Here is a 17,297-nt window from a genome sequence, read left to right on the forward strand (position 1 = left end):
TTATATTTCTTATATGTTTTATACAGCAAAATGAGCCTGGGGTCAAATTGACCCCAAAGAACACTGATGCTACAAAAGTACGTACAGAACATTGAAAACCTATCATCATGTTAATTTTATGTTTACCCAGTTGTCCCCATTAAATTAGGAAAAGTCTTTAAATATGAAGCAAAAAAATTGTTTTAAAGTATGTATTTAGAGACGTTAAACACTGAATGGGGTCAAATTGACCCCAAAAGCCTTGAGTGTTTTTTGTTGTTTTTTTGGACTTTTAAGTGTTTATGTTATTTTTGCCTTTGGAATTTTTTGTCTTTGTATTATTCTGAATCTTTTCTAAATAAAAATAAATCATCATGTTGTGGTGATTCGTAAAATGTTTTAAGCAAGTCTAAGAGTAATTTTTCCCTATCAATAATTCATGATTTTTGTAATTAAATATTAATATTGGCAAACGCCCAGTGCATCTGAATTCAAGATTGAGCTGGTTAGAGGCTCCGCCGAGGACCCTGAATCCACATCTTACATCTGTAATCTACAGGTAAGGGCAATGTTTGATTGCAGCAGATTATGGGAATGTTTTAGAAGGATCTAGAGGTTACAGCGGGATAAAAATACAACACCTCCTAAAGCTGAGCTTAAACAACTAAAACAACAACTCAATGTGACAATCATACTGTATAATATGACAGTCATATTTTGATGAGTTAACACTGAAGATAACTCTAGCATTATGCTCTGGAAAACACTGATGTGAGAAAGACAGTGATGATGTACCTTTAGAAACGTGTGTGTTTATAGTTGAGGGATCCTGAGAGTGTGTGATGTGGACTGGATTCACTGCTGTCGTTGAATCAGCTTGAGCTGTAAAGATGAATGTTAGTTCAGATCATTAATACTGTACAATATGACCATCATATTTTAACTTTGATCATCATATTACATAAAAAGTTAATATTTTTTGCTGTCAAGTTTCAATTCCTTTATTATTTCCAGCATCACGTTTTGGACTGTTACTTCACTGCAGTTCATTAGTTTGAAGCAATGCTTTGAGTTACTCTTCTGTGAGAGTCAAAGAAGCTTTTGTTCCCTCAGTTTGTTCTGGTTCAGTGATACTGATAGACCTTAGTGTTACTGACATTATGAGGGTCTTCTAACACTGTCTTCTCACCTGAATACTTGACAGTGTATCTGACTGAGGTCTCGAGTTGATTTCCGCGAGTAAGCTGACATCTCCACTCTCTGTTGTCATCTTCATTCAGGAGTGTTGTAGTCAGAGTGATGATGATACAGCGATATTGATCTGATGATGATAATATCTGATATCTGGAGTCTGTCTTCAGATCAACACCAGCCTGATTCACCCACAACAGCTCAACTCCCTCAGAACGGACCCAATTATCACAGGAGAGTCTAGCATATGAATACAACTGACAGGAGAGAGTCACAGAGCGGCCTGGACTGATCTCAGTCTGTGAGGATGAAGATGAAGATGATGATGATGATGATGGAGACACTGAAACTGAACACAAGACACAAATCACAGACTCTTCAATCATCATCTGAGTTTAAAGGGAGAATTTTAAATTGACCACATAATCATAAACTTACCATGAAGAACATGCAGAAAAACACGTGCATCAGGTCCTTGTTGTCTGTTATTCACATTTTGTCTGCAGGTGTATAATCCATGATCTTCTTCTTCTGTGACGTTCTTGATGTTCAGAGAGCAGTCAGACTCCAGTCTCAGTCTCTCATGTCTCTCTGTGTCTTTATTCTTTATCCCTAATTTAATCAGTTCAACTATTACTGAATGTCTGAATCTGTTAGAGTAGATCCATGTAGTTGATTTGCAGTCAGAAAGAGCATTATTACAGGACAGACGCACATTTTCACCAGAACTGATGAACACATTCTCCTTCAATCCACCGGTTCCTGAAACACAGTAGATCTCAGTGATCATTATGATATATATTAATAAATGAAGTCATAAAACATACCAGCATAAAAAGCAGAAGAATAAAATACACACTGTAAAACACTGCGCTGATAAATACATTAGACAATAAATGAGATCCGTGCCACTAGATGATGATTGTGACCATTAACAAACAGCCATTGTCATCTGATCCTGTTTTCTTTCAGCTTTTTTGCAATAGCAAATGTATTTAAAGACAAAGCTATCGCAGTCAAAGAAAAACTAATGTTCAAAAGTCAAGGGTCCAGAGCCCAACTAAAGCAAACACTGATCACCATCATGGTGACATTAAATGATCTAAACCTCTTTCACCTTTTAATAAGAGCTTCTGTAGACGTCTGACAGAAATAAAGTCTGTCTGGTTAGTAATAAGTGAAGCTGGTAATGCTGTTTGTGGAGTTGTTTAATCCTCCTCTGCTGAGATCTTCACAGATTTAATGTCTTTATCTTCAGTTGATTTCATATTTTTTCTGTTCTTCTTGTTCCTCTTTCCTTCAGTGATTCTGCTCGTTAACAGCAGGTGTTCATCAGTGTCTGAATTAACTCACTTGTTTTTATTCACTCAGTCAAGTGAAGTAATGTGGATGTATAGTGAATGAGGGTATAGGGTGTGTGTTTGGAACACAGCCTCTGAGTGTGAATGAGGGCATGGGCGTCGGAAGCAAACAAAATGTGGATGGGTCATTTTTTACTGGAGTAGTAGTAGGGGAAGATTATTCCCGAAGCCAAATACCTGGTTCAATCATAGTTTGATTAATGGTTAATGGTTCCGACGCCCATGAATGAGGGTGTAGGGTGTGTGTTTGGAACACAGCCTCTGAGTGTCGACTTTGAACGCTGTTAATTCACTGTAGGCTACTTTCTCGAAAAAATATCTCCCCAGAATGCATTTGTTTCTACGGTATATTGCTGTTTTAATGGTAAACAGCATGTTACTGTCAAAATGTGGCCATATGTTACAGTGCACACTGTAAAAATTTGCTGTAAAAAAAGCCAAAATTTTCAAATGCCAAAATCGGGCCTAAAATTATGCAGTGAACTAGATTACCATTAGATTAAATCAACTGAAGACAAAAGAAGACATTAAATCTCTGAGATCTGAGCAGAGGAGGATTAAACAACTCCACAAACAGCATTACCAGCTTCACTTAAAGCAAACAACACACTCTCCAGAATAAACTATTAGTCTTTATCAGAGAGCTGTTCAAATCACTGACACACTCTTAATATGAGGATAATTCTTCATCATCAGATGTTTGAGTGACACTATGTCCAGTATCAGGAATAATACAGTATGATCTGTGTGTATCAATACACAACTCTGAGATCACAACGTGAATGTGTGCAAGAATAAACTGAGCATGTTCAAATGAACTCTTTCCAGACTAATTCCACTAAATGTTGTAAGGGTGGATTTCCTGCAAGACTGACGAATGACTAAAGAAACATTGTCAGCAAGATGGTAGAAAACTGTACATTTCTTGTCTATTCCACCCACTGCTACTTATAACAACGACGGAAATAAATGTATGAGATGATGATAACTTTTACCATTAATTGTACCCAGCATATATGTAAAATGTTACCAGAGAGAGAGAGAGAGAGAGAGAGAGAGAGAGAGAGAGAGAGAGAGAGAGCCAAGAAAGGGACCCAGAGAATAATAGAGACAGAGCAACAGTTACAATCTTCTTTTATCCTTTCCCTGACCATGTGACTAAAACCCAAATGTGAGACGTTCAAACTGACCAATCAGATAAACACAACTCCCCCCACTGTACTAAATGTGTGACAATTCATCGACCCCTGAAGTACACACATCTTGGCCTACAGTGATCACTATCAGCCCCTCTGTGCCTTTAGGAACTACAAATGGTCATTGTGGTAGAAAGAGGGGGTGGAAAACAGTAAAGCAAATGTCTTTAGAGAAAATACAGATATCTTTACCTGTGAGAAGTGAAGAGAGAATGATCAGTCCCAGCAGACACAGATCACACTTACCAGCCATTTTGTGTTTCTGTCAGTCTTTCTCTTCATTATATATAGTTACAGCTCTTCCTTTAAACACTATCAGCTCCTCCTCTGGTTGTGTTACTTTCTCATCTGACATGCTGGGTGTTTAAATTCTGCTAGAGTTGCTATAGTGACACTAAAGTGTTGCTTTAAGTGTGTGTGAAACGTGTGAGAAGTGCATATACTGTCAACCACACTGTCTCAACACACATCTGCTCTGAACAGTTTATTGACTACTTTTGCACACAAGAGAATTACTGTTAGTCTCACTTCTTTATTTTAGCAGTTTCCCGCATGCCGTTAAAATCTAGAAATAAAATAATTACATTATTAAATAAAATGTAAAATTTAAAATAAAATTAGTTTGCTACTGAAAAGGTTTCCAATATCCATGACAAACTTGTAGAAAATTAATTCTAAAACAGTTTTTAAGGTATTTTGAAATGATTAACGTCAGCTCCAGTTTGGTGAAACAGAAAGTATTTGCACACACTTTATGAGCGTCTGTAAAGCAGATATTAAATGTCTTCAGGAAGAGTTTCTACACATGGATTATAATGTTCTGCTTTACTCTCTCCAGCCCTGAGAAAATAGATCAGATCCGCCACTATATTTCACGCATACACTATCTATACATCCATCCATCCATCCATCTAATTATATCTGTCTATTCCAAAATAAGAGCCCTCCAAAATTCATAAATACGCTGTTGTGTCTATACATTCAGATTTTTTTTTTTATTTAATTTTATTTTTGATCCTAGTTTCCACAGATCAATTTCAACTCAGGTGGAGAGTACACCTTCTCACAGAGTCAACTGTACCTTTTCAGGACATTCTGATGTTGTATTCCAAAATAAGAGTCCTCCAAAACTCATAAATACCCTGTCACAGACAGCATTACCAGCTTCACTCTGTCACGGTGTAGAGAGAAGCAGACAGGGGAGTAGTTCAGAAACAGAGTTTTATTGAACAGAGGCACTGAGTGAACAGCAGAGATGACTGGTGAGTGTATATTGAAGAATCTGAACTGGATGATAATCTTGATCTCTTGTTTGTAGATGAATGTGGATACAGTGATCAGATGCTGGAGACAGAAGACGGATGATGGAGGACAGGAAGCGGATGATCGGAGATAAAGCACTGACGGGGAATCTTCCAGGTAGGGAGCAACAGGTAAGTGTAGGAGTGTGTGAGGTCACATAAGGAAGAGACCAGACAAGGAAGTGAAGGGGAAGTGTAGTGGTGTGACATTTGAACCGAGGCGTCGGAGCTTGTGTCGGGATAAAATGGGCGTGCCAGATGAAGCCGCGATTCCAGGCTTGTGTTGTTTACGTGGAAATCACGTGACTAATGACAAACGAGGCCTCGGTTTGTGTGGATACGTCATCGGTTCGGTCTGAGTGTCGTTTCCGGATAAAAGGGGTTCGAAACTCGCGCCTCCTTGTGGGTGTTGCAGGAGTAGTAGAAGCAGTTGTAGAGTCAGAGAGTCAGAGTTAGAGAGTTGTGGCATCACCCTTATTGTGTCATATATGTGTTAGGACTGTGTATTATTACATTATATCAGGTTAGATTAGTTATAGTATATTGTTATTATTAATTACAGTAGCTATATTATAGTATTATATTAATTAGATAAGATTACTTGGATTGCTTTGGATTTTTGGATCTGGACTGGACTGCTTTTTGACTTGGATTGCCCTTTTGGATTTGTTTGCTTTTTGTGACCTTTTTCCTTGTAATGGAGCCAGCGAGAAAGAGGAGATCCTGCCCTGTCTGGGAGCATTTTGAAATGGTTGCTCACAATAAGGTATGTGTATTATTATTATTATAGTTTTTCTGTCTTGAGATTAAAATAATCCTCACTATATGGCTGTATTATATTTCATGTCTATTCATTTATGTTTTAAGGTGAAATGCTTGCTGTGCCTAAAGGAGCTGACATACAGCAATAACACCTCCTCCATGCTCAGGCATTATCGAGCACTGCATGAGCAAGCACAGACTACTAATAATCCATTATTTAAATAATATTTTAGGCTCCTACAATACACCTGCATTTTATTTTATTAAAGATTCTAAAAAAGAAATGGTGAATGAGGCCCTGGTTAACATGGGTTTAGGGAGCTCCTGCATGTGTTGGATCCCACTTACTGTATGTTATTCCAACGCGAAAGGTATGTGATTAATAAAGTGGTTCATCATTATTTAACAAGTTAAAAGTAAGAGTAGCTGCATTTATTTTGATCCACAGGCTTTGAAGGTCATGATTGATCATAAACTCAAGGAGGCTAAGGAGAAGGCCAGAGAGCAGTTGCAGAAAGATGCGGCTATAGGCCTTTCCTCGGACGTGGACATCCCTAAACATGGATGCCTACCTAGCAGTAACTTGCCCTTTTATAGATGACAATGACAAGCTCTGCACTATTTTACTAGGTGTAGAGCATTTCCCTAAGAGCCATTCTGCTGAGAACTACTGGACATATCAAGCTCATGGAGGAGTGGGGCATAAAGGATGAAGTGAAGTGCCTGGTAACTGATGCTGCTGCCAACATGATAGCATGTGTAAGATCACTGAATGTTAGGCATGCGATATGCACTAAACCTTATTGTGAGGAAATCTTTTGATGACATCAGTAGCTTCAATGACATTCGATCCAAATGTAGGAAACTTGTGGCCTATTTCCGAACCAGCACTACAGCAAAAGAGAGACTGGCCCAAGTACAGGAGCAGATGGGGAGACCAGTCCTGAAAATGATAACTGAAGTGGACACTTGCTGGAACAGCTCTTATAACATGCTGGAGCGTCTCCATCAGCTGAGAGAGCCAGTGGGGGCAGCCCTGACCTCTCTAAAGACTGACGTCACCCCTCCTACAAGCCCTGGAGTATGAGGCAGTCCAGGATGCTTTAGATGTTCTTGCCCCTTTCCGCCAGGATACAGTAGAGCTTTCGGGAGAGAAAAGGGAGTCTGCCTCCAAAGTGATACCTCTGATGCAGATGCTTAATCATGCTGTAACGAGCAAGCTAGAAGGCCTCACTTCAAATTTAACATCATCTGGGTGACAGCCTTGTGCGGAGGGTCAGGGAACATGCAGCACATTTAGAATCAATAAGGCTACGTCTACATTAATCCGGATACATTTGAAAATGGCGTTTTCGTTTATAAACGCTCTCCGTCCACACTAGTGTTTTCAGGCGTTTTAGTGTGGATGAGAAACTTTTGAAAAACGCCTGAAACCGTTAAATTCACCTTTACTGCGCATGTGTAAAACCCCACAAACGCTCACTGATATGATTCAGATGGAAAAATAAATAATGCAGTTATCGCGCAATTCTTCTGACAGGATATTTTAAAATATCTCACCATTCACTGATGCGGTCCAGGTCGCACGCAGTCACCATATGTTTGGTCTAAAACACGACTGTTCTCATGTATTGCCGCAGGACAGCAAATGTGAGTAAATTCTGTCATCTTTGCAGGACTGTGATATGAAGAGTGTGCAATGCAGAATATTTTTAGCAACAGTGTGAAAGTGAATAGCACATAACAGGCACAATACTGGTATAAACATGAATATCTATTGGTACAATATGCGTCACATGACTAAATTTGCGTCATCGTTTCTAAATACCACCAGTTTCACAGTCCACACTACAACGTGAAAACGGCGTTTTCAAATGTATCCACTTTGGAGTGCGTTTTCAAAAAGCTTTGTTTTCATCAATAAAACGCCGTCTCAGTGTGGACGGGAGGCCAAAATTGAGGAGAAAAATATACGTTTTCAAACGAAACGGTATTAGTGTGGACATGGCCTGAGTGTGGTGACCATACCCACGTTATTGGATCCCAGATTAAAAAAATGGGATTGTTAAGTCAAAGGAAACTGCAAGAAACGGTATCAAGATTAAAATCTGAATGCGCTTCTGTAATCAGAAGTTCTGGTCTCCATTCTGCTTCCACCAACACACCCCCAGCTCAGCTGCCAGCCTCTTCAGAAGCAGCTCAATCTCCAAACAACAGCAAGCAGTATATGCCTTTGTTGTGTGAATGTTCACATTAGTGATTAGTACTGTGAACCATTGTTAATGGATGTTTTTTACTGTGTACCTTTATTATTAGGTGACCTTTGGCCTCTGCTGGATAGCACGGTTGATCACAGTAGAAGGAGCTCAAGTGCAACAGCAGATGCTACTGTAGAAGTGGACCGATATTTATCAGAAGTGAATCTGTGTGAGTAGTATTAACATATACCATGTGTCACTTTTGGATCCACTAGAATATTGGGCTCAACATAAGCATCAGTATCCTCATTTATATCAGCTGGCACTGGCGTTTTTATGTTCCCCTGCATCCTCTGTTCCATGAGAAAGGATCTTTTCCAAGGCTGGAGAGGTTTTGTCCGAGAAGAGGAATCGTCTAAACCCCTACACACTTGAAACAATTCTGTTCCTCAATAAAAATCATTTGTAATCCTTCCTTCACCGACCCCAACCTGCAGTGTTGCAGTTTGCTCCTCTATATCCCCAGTCCCATAAGCACAACACTGCACTAAAACTAGTAACAGTTCAATGCACTAAACAACCCAGAAACAATTCTTAACCTTTCCCACCCCACACTTTTCTGTTGCAGTTTGCTTTATTACACTCCCTCCACCATAAGCACTGCACTCCACACAGTCTCACTTTTGTTGTTCATACTGTCACTATCCAAACCAATAATTAATGAACTGTGTGTGACAGTTGTCTCTGCACAAGTAAATTCAGACATATTTTATTTTATACCCAGGCAATGGACAAATGTCTGCTCAGGTCATTGGTTCAGTATTGATTTATTTGTCTGCTGTTTCTTTGCACAGTCGCTAGGTGTCACTAGTGAGCAATGCTGAATGAAGCTTCGAGTAATGACCCTTTGAGTGAAGCAATGGGCTGCGAGGTCTCAGTGGTTCAGGAAGCCTCATTTTGCCATCACTAGGGAAGTGTCTCTTTATAGTGTGAGTCGGTGATGATGTGCAGGAGCGGTGAATCAGACTTCCGGGGAGAGGGAACGAGTGAGCGGAGCGAGCGGATCTGGTGACTCCATGACACACTTATTACTAACCAGATTTACTTTATTTCTGGACTCATATAAACACTGAGCAGTGTTCATTTAACACTGGTAAATTTGCTGTGTAGAGTTTTATTGCACCTGCGTATAATGAAAATAAAGACTATTCTACTCTATTCTATTCTTTATGGATGTATGAAACATTCACAATAAGATGAATATCATTAATTTAGAAACATGGATTTTCATTTAATGCTAACTTTAAGCATCATTAGTAGAGATATCTGCAGTATGATACAAATAATAATGCAAATATCATGTTCATAAACTGTTAATAGTTTAACATTACAGCATGTTTTAATATTTTCCCCTGTCTAATCAAACCCAAACAGACATATATGACTGATGTTTTAAACCTCATGTTATTAAGTTACAATGTAATCACTTATATTATTTTACCATTGTTACATGTTCTGTGTTTCTGAGTTCTGTTTCTGAGTCCTGTTTTTGTCTTTGATCTTATGGTTTCCTTTGTTCTGTTTTCCCGCCACTCCTTTGTTTCCACGGTTTCTGTCATTAGTTCATTTGTATCACCTGTTTCCTCGTTAGTCTCGTCAGCTGTGTCTTGTTTCCCTGATCTGTTCTCCTGTGTATTTAAGCCCTGTGTGTTTCAGTCTTCAGTGTCGGTTCTCGTTTATGTAACGTTGATGTATAGTGTGTGTACTGCCCGTTGTTCCCGTGTTTAGAGATCTTTTGAATTAAACTCCTGGACTGAAATGCTCTGTCGTCCTCACCTCCTTCCTCCTGCACAACACTACCGTAACAACCATGGCTTGGAAGATATATTTTTTTTAACCTCAACATAGCATAGCCTAACCCCATCGCTGCTAGCTTACCTCTTCTCTGCTCTGCGTCAATAACAAGCTCTGTTCTCAGAACAGGTTAAAGCGCTGATAAAGCTGTGAAGCAGATTTGAGGAAGTGAAACATGGTGTCGAAATGTTCAGCGTTTCCTTGTAGCTCAGAGTGTGGTAATGGACTCTCTTATCTAGTGTTTAGTGCTGTTATCATCCTAGGTCCCCCCTATTTTTTATTTTTCTTTATTTTTTAAAATTTAATATTAGTAATATTTTTTTTTTTCCCTTAAAATAGTAGTTACTGCCAAACTTACTCCTGTTTTCTGTAATACTGACCAGGGGCCCGTTCTTCGTACGTCGCTAACTCAGTTAGCTGGATTTGATTGTTGGCGATTTGGCTTGATCTTGGATTGTTTGGTTCTTCGACGCTCATCCTGGACTTGCTGTCATAGCAACAGGTGCGCAAACTTAAACCTGCTCAGGAGCAGCTTATTTCATGTTAACAGGATTAGATCCCGGCTTCATAAGCGGAGCTGATACGGGAAGCGCGGTAGTGCACTTTCTGAGAGATATATTTTTTCCTCTTGACTCGTGAGATTGTCGTTTACATTATTAATTTGTTGGAAACGCACATTTATTTTCGACTTGTCGGAGTCGGGCTTTAACTACAGCACAAACTGTACCCTAAGATTATTTGCGAGTGGCTCTTTCCTTTACACTATTGGAGATGCGGAGAACTTTATGGAAAGTGCTGTCTGTCGTGTCATTCGGAGTTTACCTGGCGATTTAGGTTTAAAAAACAGTTTTAGGGTTTTTTTTTTTTGTGGCATTTCCAACCATCATAATTTTTTATGAAGATCATGCAATCATGACCATGCTGATTACAGTATATATGTCACTCAGGCTTATAGGCTAGACCATAGACTGCCATCAAGGCCTCAATGAAGGGGATTATGTGAACAGAAAGGGGGTTCACAATGTATATGTGCAGCCCAGTTACTATTGTGATTCTTAATATTCCAGATTAATAATATATCAAATAAAAAAAAAGGCAGTTGACAAATCTTCCATATCACAAATCGTTAGCCTCATAGCATAATTGCCTAAGTCATATTTCAATGTCTTTGGAAAACAAGGAAAAACAAAAAATGACTTAGGCAATTATGCTATGAGGCTAACGAAATGTGAAAGCAAAATGGCCAGGATCTGTGCATGACTTAAGAATGTTCAGAGATTCACATTTATGCATATTATTTGAAAGTGGTAAGAAAAGTTCCACAATTAAATATCAAGCTCACTGTATTACACACACTTATGCTGATCCTAACAGAACTGCATTTTTTCATAGGTGATTATGACATGTTCCTGCCTGCAGACAGGTGTTTTATGCCCCCATTCCCTGACCCAAACCAGTTACAATGCAGCTCTAGCCAGGACAAGGGCACACAATGAAATGAACTTTGGCTAAAGGGAGGATTTTAGTGCCTGAAAAGTCTGAGGGCTGCACACCTGACAGGGCCTGTGACATCGTTACATGTGCCATATTACACAACATTGCCAAAAAAAAAAAAAAAAACACTTTTCATTAAATGTTTAATAAAAGACAAATATGCTTAGTTCCTTGAGTTTTATTTCAATTGTTCTTTGTAAAGAAAAGCCAGTGGTCAAGTGCCTGCAACAAGAGATATTAGACACATGCCTCATGCAACAAATAAAAAGGAAAAGTTATCTATACACTGCCCACCTGTAGGCCTATGTCTACTCTGTCTGTGCAGACTCTTCTGTAGGCCTTTCTGTAGATGTGGAATCCTGCAACTTATATTGCAGCCATGAAGCATACAAGTATAAATTAAGTAAAGTTATTTATGCACCTGCAGGTAGGCTAGTTCCTCCATATGACAGTTATCTGAGAGGGTTTATTCACTGTCCAGTGCAATGGAAACAAATGGACATTATAAAGTCTTATACTTTCTTTCCTTTGGAAAGATAGAAAATGTCCACTTACTGCACATATTTCAGCCACCACTTTCTTGGGAACAGATACAAGTGTTGGTGTATTATGTAAAAGTGCACAAAAGAGGAAAACACAATGCCATTACAATGAACTACACTGAGGAAAAATGTGATCAATAACTCATGGCAAAATATTTTTACATTAACATAAGTTTATCAGTTTTCACTTTCACAAGTCAAAGCAATTCATCATTACTCAAGATTTAACAGTTGAAATGACTATACGGCCTTAATTTAATGCAGCAAAAATGATTTTACAGTGTAGGCTACTAAGATCTTTTCTTTTCTCAGCCTTTTTCTTGGTTGCTTTTATAAACAGACAACCATTTATTTAACAGTGCCTTTTATAGAAGAGACTATATAACTAAAAATGACCATTATGTAGAATATTTTTGTACTTCACTTTTATTTGTTCCCATGTTCTAGTGTGGTGACTCTGACATTACAATGAACAAAGTAATTATGCAGTTATTAAAATACAAATATATAGGCTAATAAGTGATAAAAACATCTAACATGGCCACTTCTAACGGATTTAAATTTTGCTGACTTTGAGGTGTTCCCTGTCGTTTTGATTAAACATTAAAATTCCGAATAAACTTCGACTATTAGTTCTTGCTCTGCTGAGGAGAAAAACTGAGCCCGCTCTTTGGCCACGCTGAGCAGCCAATAGCAGCGTTGCTGATCAATGTTTCTACTATCGATACATATCCCCATTTAAACCAGCACATGAATGCGCAATTATCTCAGATAACTCAATCCAGCTATACTAATCATATCCGGCAAGTGTGTTTGAAGAACCTAATTAGCCAGATCATGATTAGCACGATGATATCATCTTGGATGTGTAATTTGATCTCGGATGTTTTCAGCAACGTACGAAGAACGGACACCTGAATATTATTGTTTATTATTGTTTATTGTCTTTAGATTATGCTGTAAATAGAGTTTTTACAGTATAGTCATTTATAAGACAAACAATGCCATATGATAAAAATATCCAAAGAATGCTGAATAAAGAAATAAAATAAAAAAATCCATATTAATTTGTTCAATTTAAAAGCAGAAACACTGACATATTGTTCTTAGAAATTGTATATTTGAAATTGTATGTAACAGGTCTCACAAACATTAGTGACACCATTAACAACATCATCTGTGACATAATTTCTGCTTTAAAGTAATTTTCTGCAGCAAAATCCCCAGTGTTAAATTAACACTCTCAGTGTTTATATGAGTCCACACTCAGGGTGTTATAAGTAACACTGAAGCAGTGTTAAAGTTAATGAGATAATTAAGTGATTAATTTTGTGATGATTGAGCATTATTGAAGACACCTGATGTTAACAAGCAGAATCACTGAAGGAAAAAAACGTAATTGGTATGTTACCATTATGGTGATCAGTGTTTGCTTTAGCTGGGCTGTTGACCCTTAAATCATTGACTTTAGATTTTGTTTGGCTGCTTGTGCATGAGTTATAACAGCCAGAACGAAGAGGAAAGGTGATATGATGGTGTTGGTTGTGTTTTAACATAATCATTATTTCACAACCAAGAACTCATATAGAACCCAATTTATGAGTTAGATTTACTTTAGTAATAATAGCAGCACTGTCCTTAAAAAGGATACTACTTTTAACTTTTACAATGTAATCCAAATCATCTCTTAAAACTTGTTCACATACAAGAAAAACTTTATATTGTTTGTAGACACAGACATCATGAATCAGCCTGTGAATCTCAACAATGGTGACAATTAAAAAGCATGTTGCAGTGCATTCTGGGTTCCACCAATCAAAACACATTCACGAGTTCACATCTACATATAATTAATACAATGAGTTTATGCGTATTTGGCGTGCTGTCCGGGGGGAGGGCTCCGAGCTCGGAGTTAGGCCCGAACCCAAAGTACTCCCCACAGTTGGTAAGTGTAGATGGAACTGGAAGTGAGGAGATGGGGTGGAGGAGGGATGCTGACAAACTTTCAATGAACAGAGATAGGTCTGCTGTGAATTTATACTCTGTCATTGAGTTGATTACTGATTAATCTCCAGCTGTGCATAATTTGGTTAATTATCTGAACCTGCTCCTCCCGAACTTTGTTAAATAAAACCTCATTTAATGGATCCCATCATGCATTGCTGCATGAATAAATAATGAGCTTATGTTCAGAGGTGATTTGTTTGTCACCATTGTTGAGATTCATACGCAAATTCTTGATGTCTGTGTGTGCCTACATAAAAAACCTTTAAGAAGTTTTTTTTTTTTTGTGATTGATTTGATCATTTGGATTTCATTGACGAGGCTAAAAATGGCATGCTCGACAAGGACAGTGCTGCTATGATCCATAAGTTAAACTTAACTCAGAAATTATGCTCTCAATGAGTTCAGTGATTCAGGCTAGCTAATGATTATGTTAAAACACAACCAACACCTTCAGATCACATATTCTCTTTGTTCATCTGGCTGTTATAACTGAATTACAGCAACCAAACAAAATCTAAAGTTAAAAAGGTAAGAGTCAAGAGCCCAACTAAACTAAACACCTTTTTAAAATTAATTTTCTCCTGCAGTGATTCTGCTTGTTAACATCAGATGTCTTCAATAATGGTCAATCATCACACAATTAATCACTTAATTATCTCATTAACTTTAACACTGCTTCAGTGTTACGTATAACACTCTGAATGTGGACTCATATAAACTCTGAGCAGTGTTAATTTAACACTGGGGATTTTGCTGTGTACTGCGCTTTTCATCTTTTCCTTCATCCTGGTCGTTACTCTGTGTTGGAGGTCCAGTTGTGTTCCTAATAGCTCTGCGTTCAACATTTTCATAAATAGCATCTAAATCCATTATTCACTGTGTCGGACAGTATGTCTTCACAGATGAGGTGTGATCTTTAGAATGATGAGTAGTGTTAAACCTTCACAGGAAGTGGCTTTACTTCACACTGGCCTTCGACAAGAATAAAGACTTGCAGTCCAACTTAAAAGCTCCCTGCAGACTCATACTACTGTCAAGTCAAGTCAAGTCAAGTATATTTGTATAGCGCTTTTCACAATACAAATTGTATCAAAGCAGCTTCACAGTATTAAATTAAAATAATACAACAAGGTTTGTTTCTAGTGGAATTTATTGATTGATAAAATTAAATTAATATTCCCAAAATATCCCCAACTGAGCAAGCCAAAGGCAACAGTGGCAAGGAACCGAAAAACTGACCTAAAACTCCATCAGGTGACCTAATGGAGAAAAAAAAAAAAAACCTTGGGAGAACCCAGGCTCAGTCGGGGGCCAGTTCTCCTCTGGCGTTTATGAACTAGAGACCGGATTTAACTGTAAGATTAAAAATATTATATGAATGCCTGGCTGAAGAGATGCGTACTGTGTTTGTGTACTGTACATTCAACCACATGTTATCAGCTTCAAAAGCCAACAAGAGGAATCAAATAAACTATCAGATTAGTAAGTAATAGCGCTCAGTTGAATGTAGTTCACTATTAGCTAGTCTCAGTTACTTATGTAACCTCGGTTCCCTGAGATAACGGGAACAAGTATTATGTCTTTGATAGACACTATTGAGAAACTCAAGCCTTTAAATTTTGAAGCCTTTAATTCAAAAGCTACTGCATAGCCACAACAACCCGCATAGCCACAACAACCCACATAGCAACAATGTGACGTCCCAGATCCGGCCCACGTCTGGCACATGTGGAAAGATGATCTGACCCACATGCAGCGTGGAATGACGACCCTTGGGCGGACTGCTCCTGTTTGCCAGATCTGGGCCACAAGCAGGCCATAGCAATGCCACATGTCAGCCAAGAGCAAATAAATAAACCACAACTGGACCTTATCTGAGCCACACAATCTGTGTATATTAAATATGGAGTCATCTCAGCCTTAATAAGCCTGTTAACAAGCAGAATCACTGAAGGAAAGAAGAGAACAGAAAAAGAGACGAGCAGAAACACAAGAACCACAACTGACTTCAGCCACATCCTAGTGAAAAAAAAGTATACTTTATTGTATTTTAAATATATTCCCTTTTTCAATCGTACATTGCAAATATACTAACAAAAATTGTACTATCTTTAAATTTACTAAAAGTATATTAGCATCATGCTTTTACCTTTTTTTCACAATACAACTTTTAACACACTTTAAAATAATTGTACTTTAGTATATTTTCTAAAAAATATATTTTTGAAAAATATACTTGAAGTGAAAATTCAGTTTATTTTTTAAAAATTTATTTATTTGCACTTTATTCAAGCTGCAGTCCACAGTTTTTCCTCTCTGTTCTGTAAGGAACCCTTAACTGGACTGCTATTTTCCTCCTGGTCAGCAGGTGGTGCCTCTCACCAGACTCCTGCTGAACACTACCACTCATTATGCCTGATGCATCACACCTGTATATTGCCCTATTTAAGTGTGTTTGTGCCATGCCTTATTGTTCAGTCTTGAGCCTATGTTACCTGTTGCAAGCTAAGTCTGTTAAAGTTTAAGTTTTTGGACCCTTGATTCCCAAATTACCAGCACCAGAATGATTTGATGGCAGTCCTGAGAAGTGTCTTGGGTTTGTCACTCAATGCACCCTAGTATTTCAGTTACAACCTGGCAGCTTCCCCACAGAGAGCAGCAAGGTTGCTTACATCATTACCCTTCTTACTGGCAAGGCTTTAGACTGGGCCTTGGCTTTGTGGGACCAACAGGCCTAACCCTAACAGTGGCAGCTTCATTGCTGAAACGAAGAGAGTATTCCACCATCCAGCCAGCACAGGTGATGTGGACTACCGTTTCCGTTTTCGACTCTCTCAAGGCACTCGAAGTGTGGTGGAGTTTGCCATTTAGTTTCGTACCCTAGCTTTAGAGAGTGGATGGGACCAGCGAGCCTTAAGGGCCACGTTCCACCAGGCCTTGTCTCCGGAAGTCAACGATGAGTTAGATTTTAGAGACCCTTCTCCGGATTTGGAATCCCTAATCGAGGTGGCTATCCGAGATCATCGAGGACGAGAACAGAAACGAGGTCGGGAGACCAGTGTGTATCGTCCTCAGGAATTTTCCAATACTGTTGAACCACTTGGGAAACCCAGTGATCTGGAGGAACCCATGCAGCTGGGTCGAACCAGATTAACCCAGATAGAAATGGATCGATGGATGAGGGAGCGACGCTGTCTGTACTGTGGAAAGTCTGGCCATTTCCGATCCAACTGTCCTGAATTGTCGGAAAAAGCCAGTTCTCGTCCAGGAAAGGGGGAACTGGAAAGAGAGTAGATATCTTCCCTCATCCTACAATCTCTGGAGTTACTATCCAAGCCACAACAACCAGAATCACCAGCTTGGTGCTTTTTTATCGACTCTGGGGCTGCTGGGAACTTATTGGATCTAGATG

The 17,297-nt window shown here is 38.7% G+C and overlaps 1 protein-coding gene across 3 annotated transcripts in view; it reads right to left on the minus strand.

The window, feature by feature from the left end:
* The window catches only part of LOC311078743 (uncharacterized protein), a 66,121-nt gene that overhangs the window by 6,622 nt on the left and 42,202 nt on the right, over positions 1 to 17,297 (minus strand). Inside the window, exons 1-4 of one of the 3 annotated variants that reach the window (XM_084107730.1) lie at positions 3,920 to 4,016; positions 1,609 to 1,932; positions 1,169 to 1,519; positions 775 to 861 (exon numbers count right to left, since the gene is read on the minus strand). In XM_084107730.1, coding sequence (XP_083963856.1) covers positions 775 to 861; positions 1,169 to 1,519; positions 1,609 to 1,932; positions 3,920 to 3,980 — 823 coding nt within the window. In that variant the 5' untranslated portion in view covers positions 3,981 to 4,016. Of the gene's footprint in view, positions 1 to 774; positions 862 to 1,168; positions 1,520 to 1,608; positions 1,933 to 3,526; positions 3,613 to 3,919; positions 4,017 to 17,297 lie in introns of those variants that run through there. The other 2 variants (XM_084107732.1, XM_084107731.1) reach the window with 2 other exon arrangements.

Source organism: Abramis brama, assembly GCF_963993115.1.
Source record: "Abramis brama genome assembly, chromosome: 1".
Classification (NCBI taxonomy): domain Eukaryota; kingdom Metazoa; phylum Chordata; class Actinopteri; order Cypriniformes; family Leuciscidae; genus Abramis; species Abramis brama.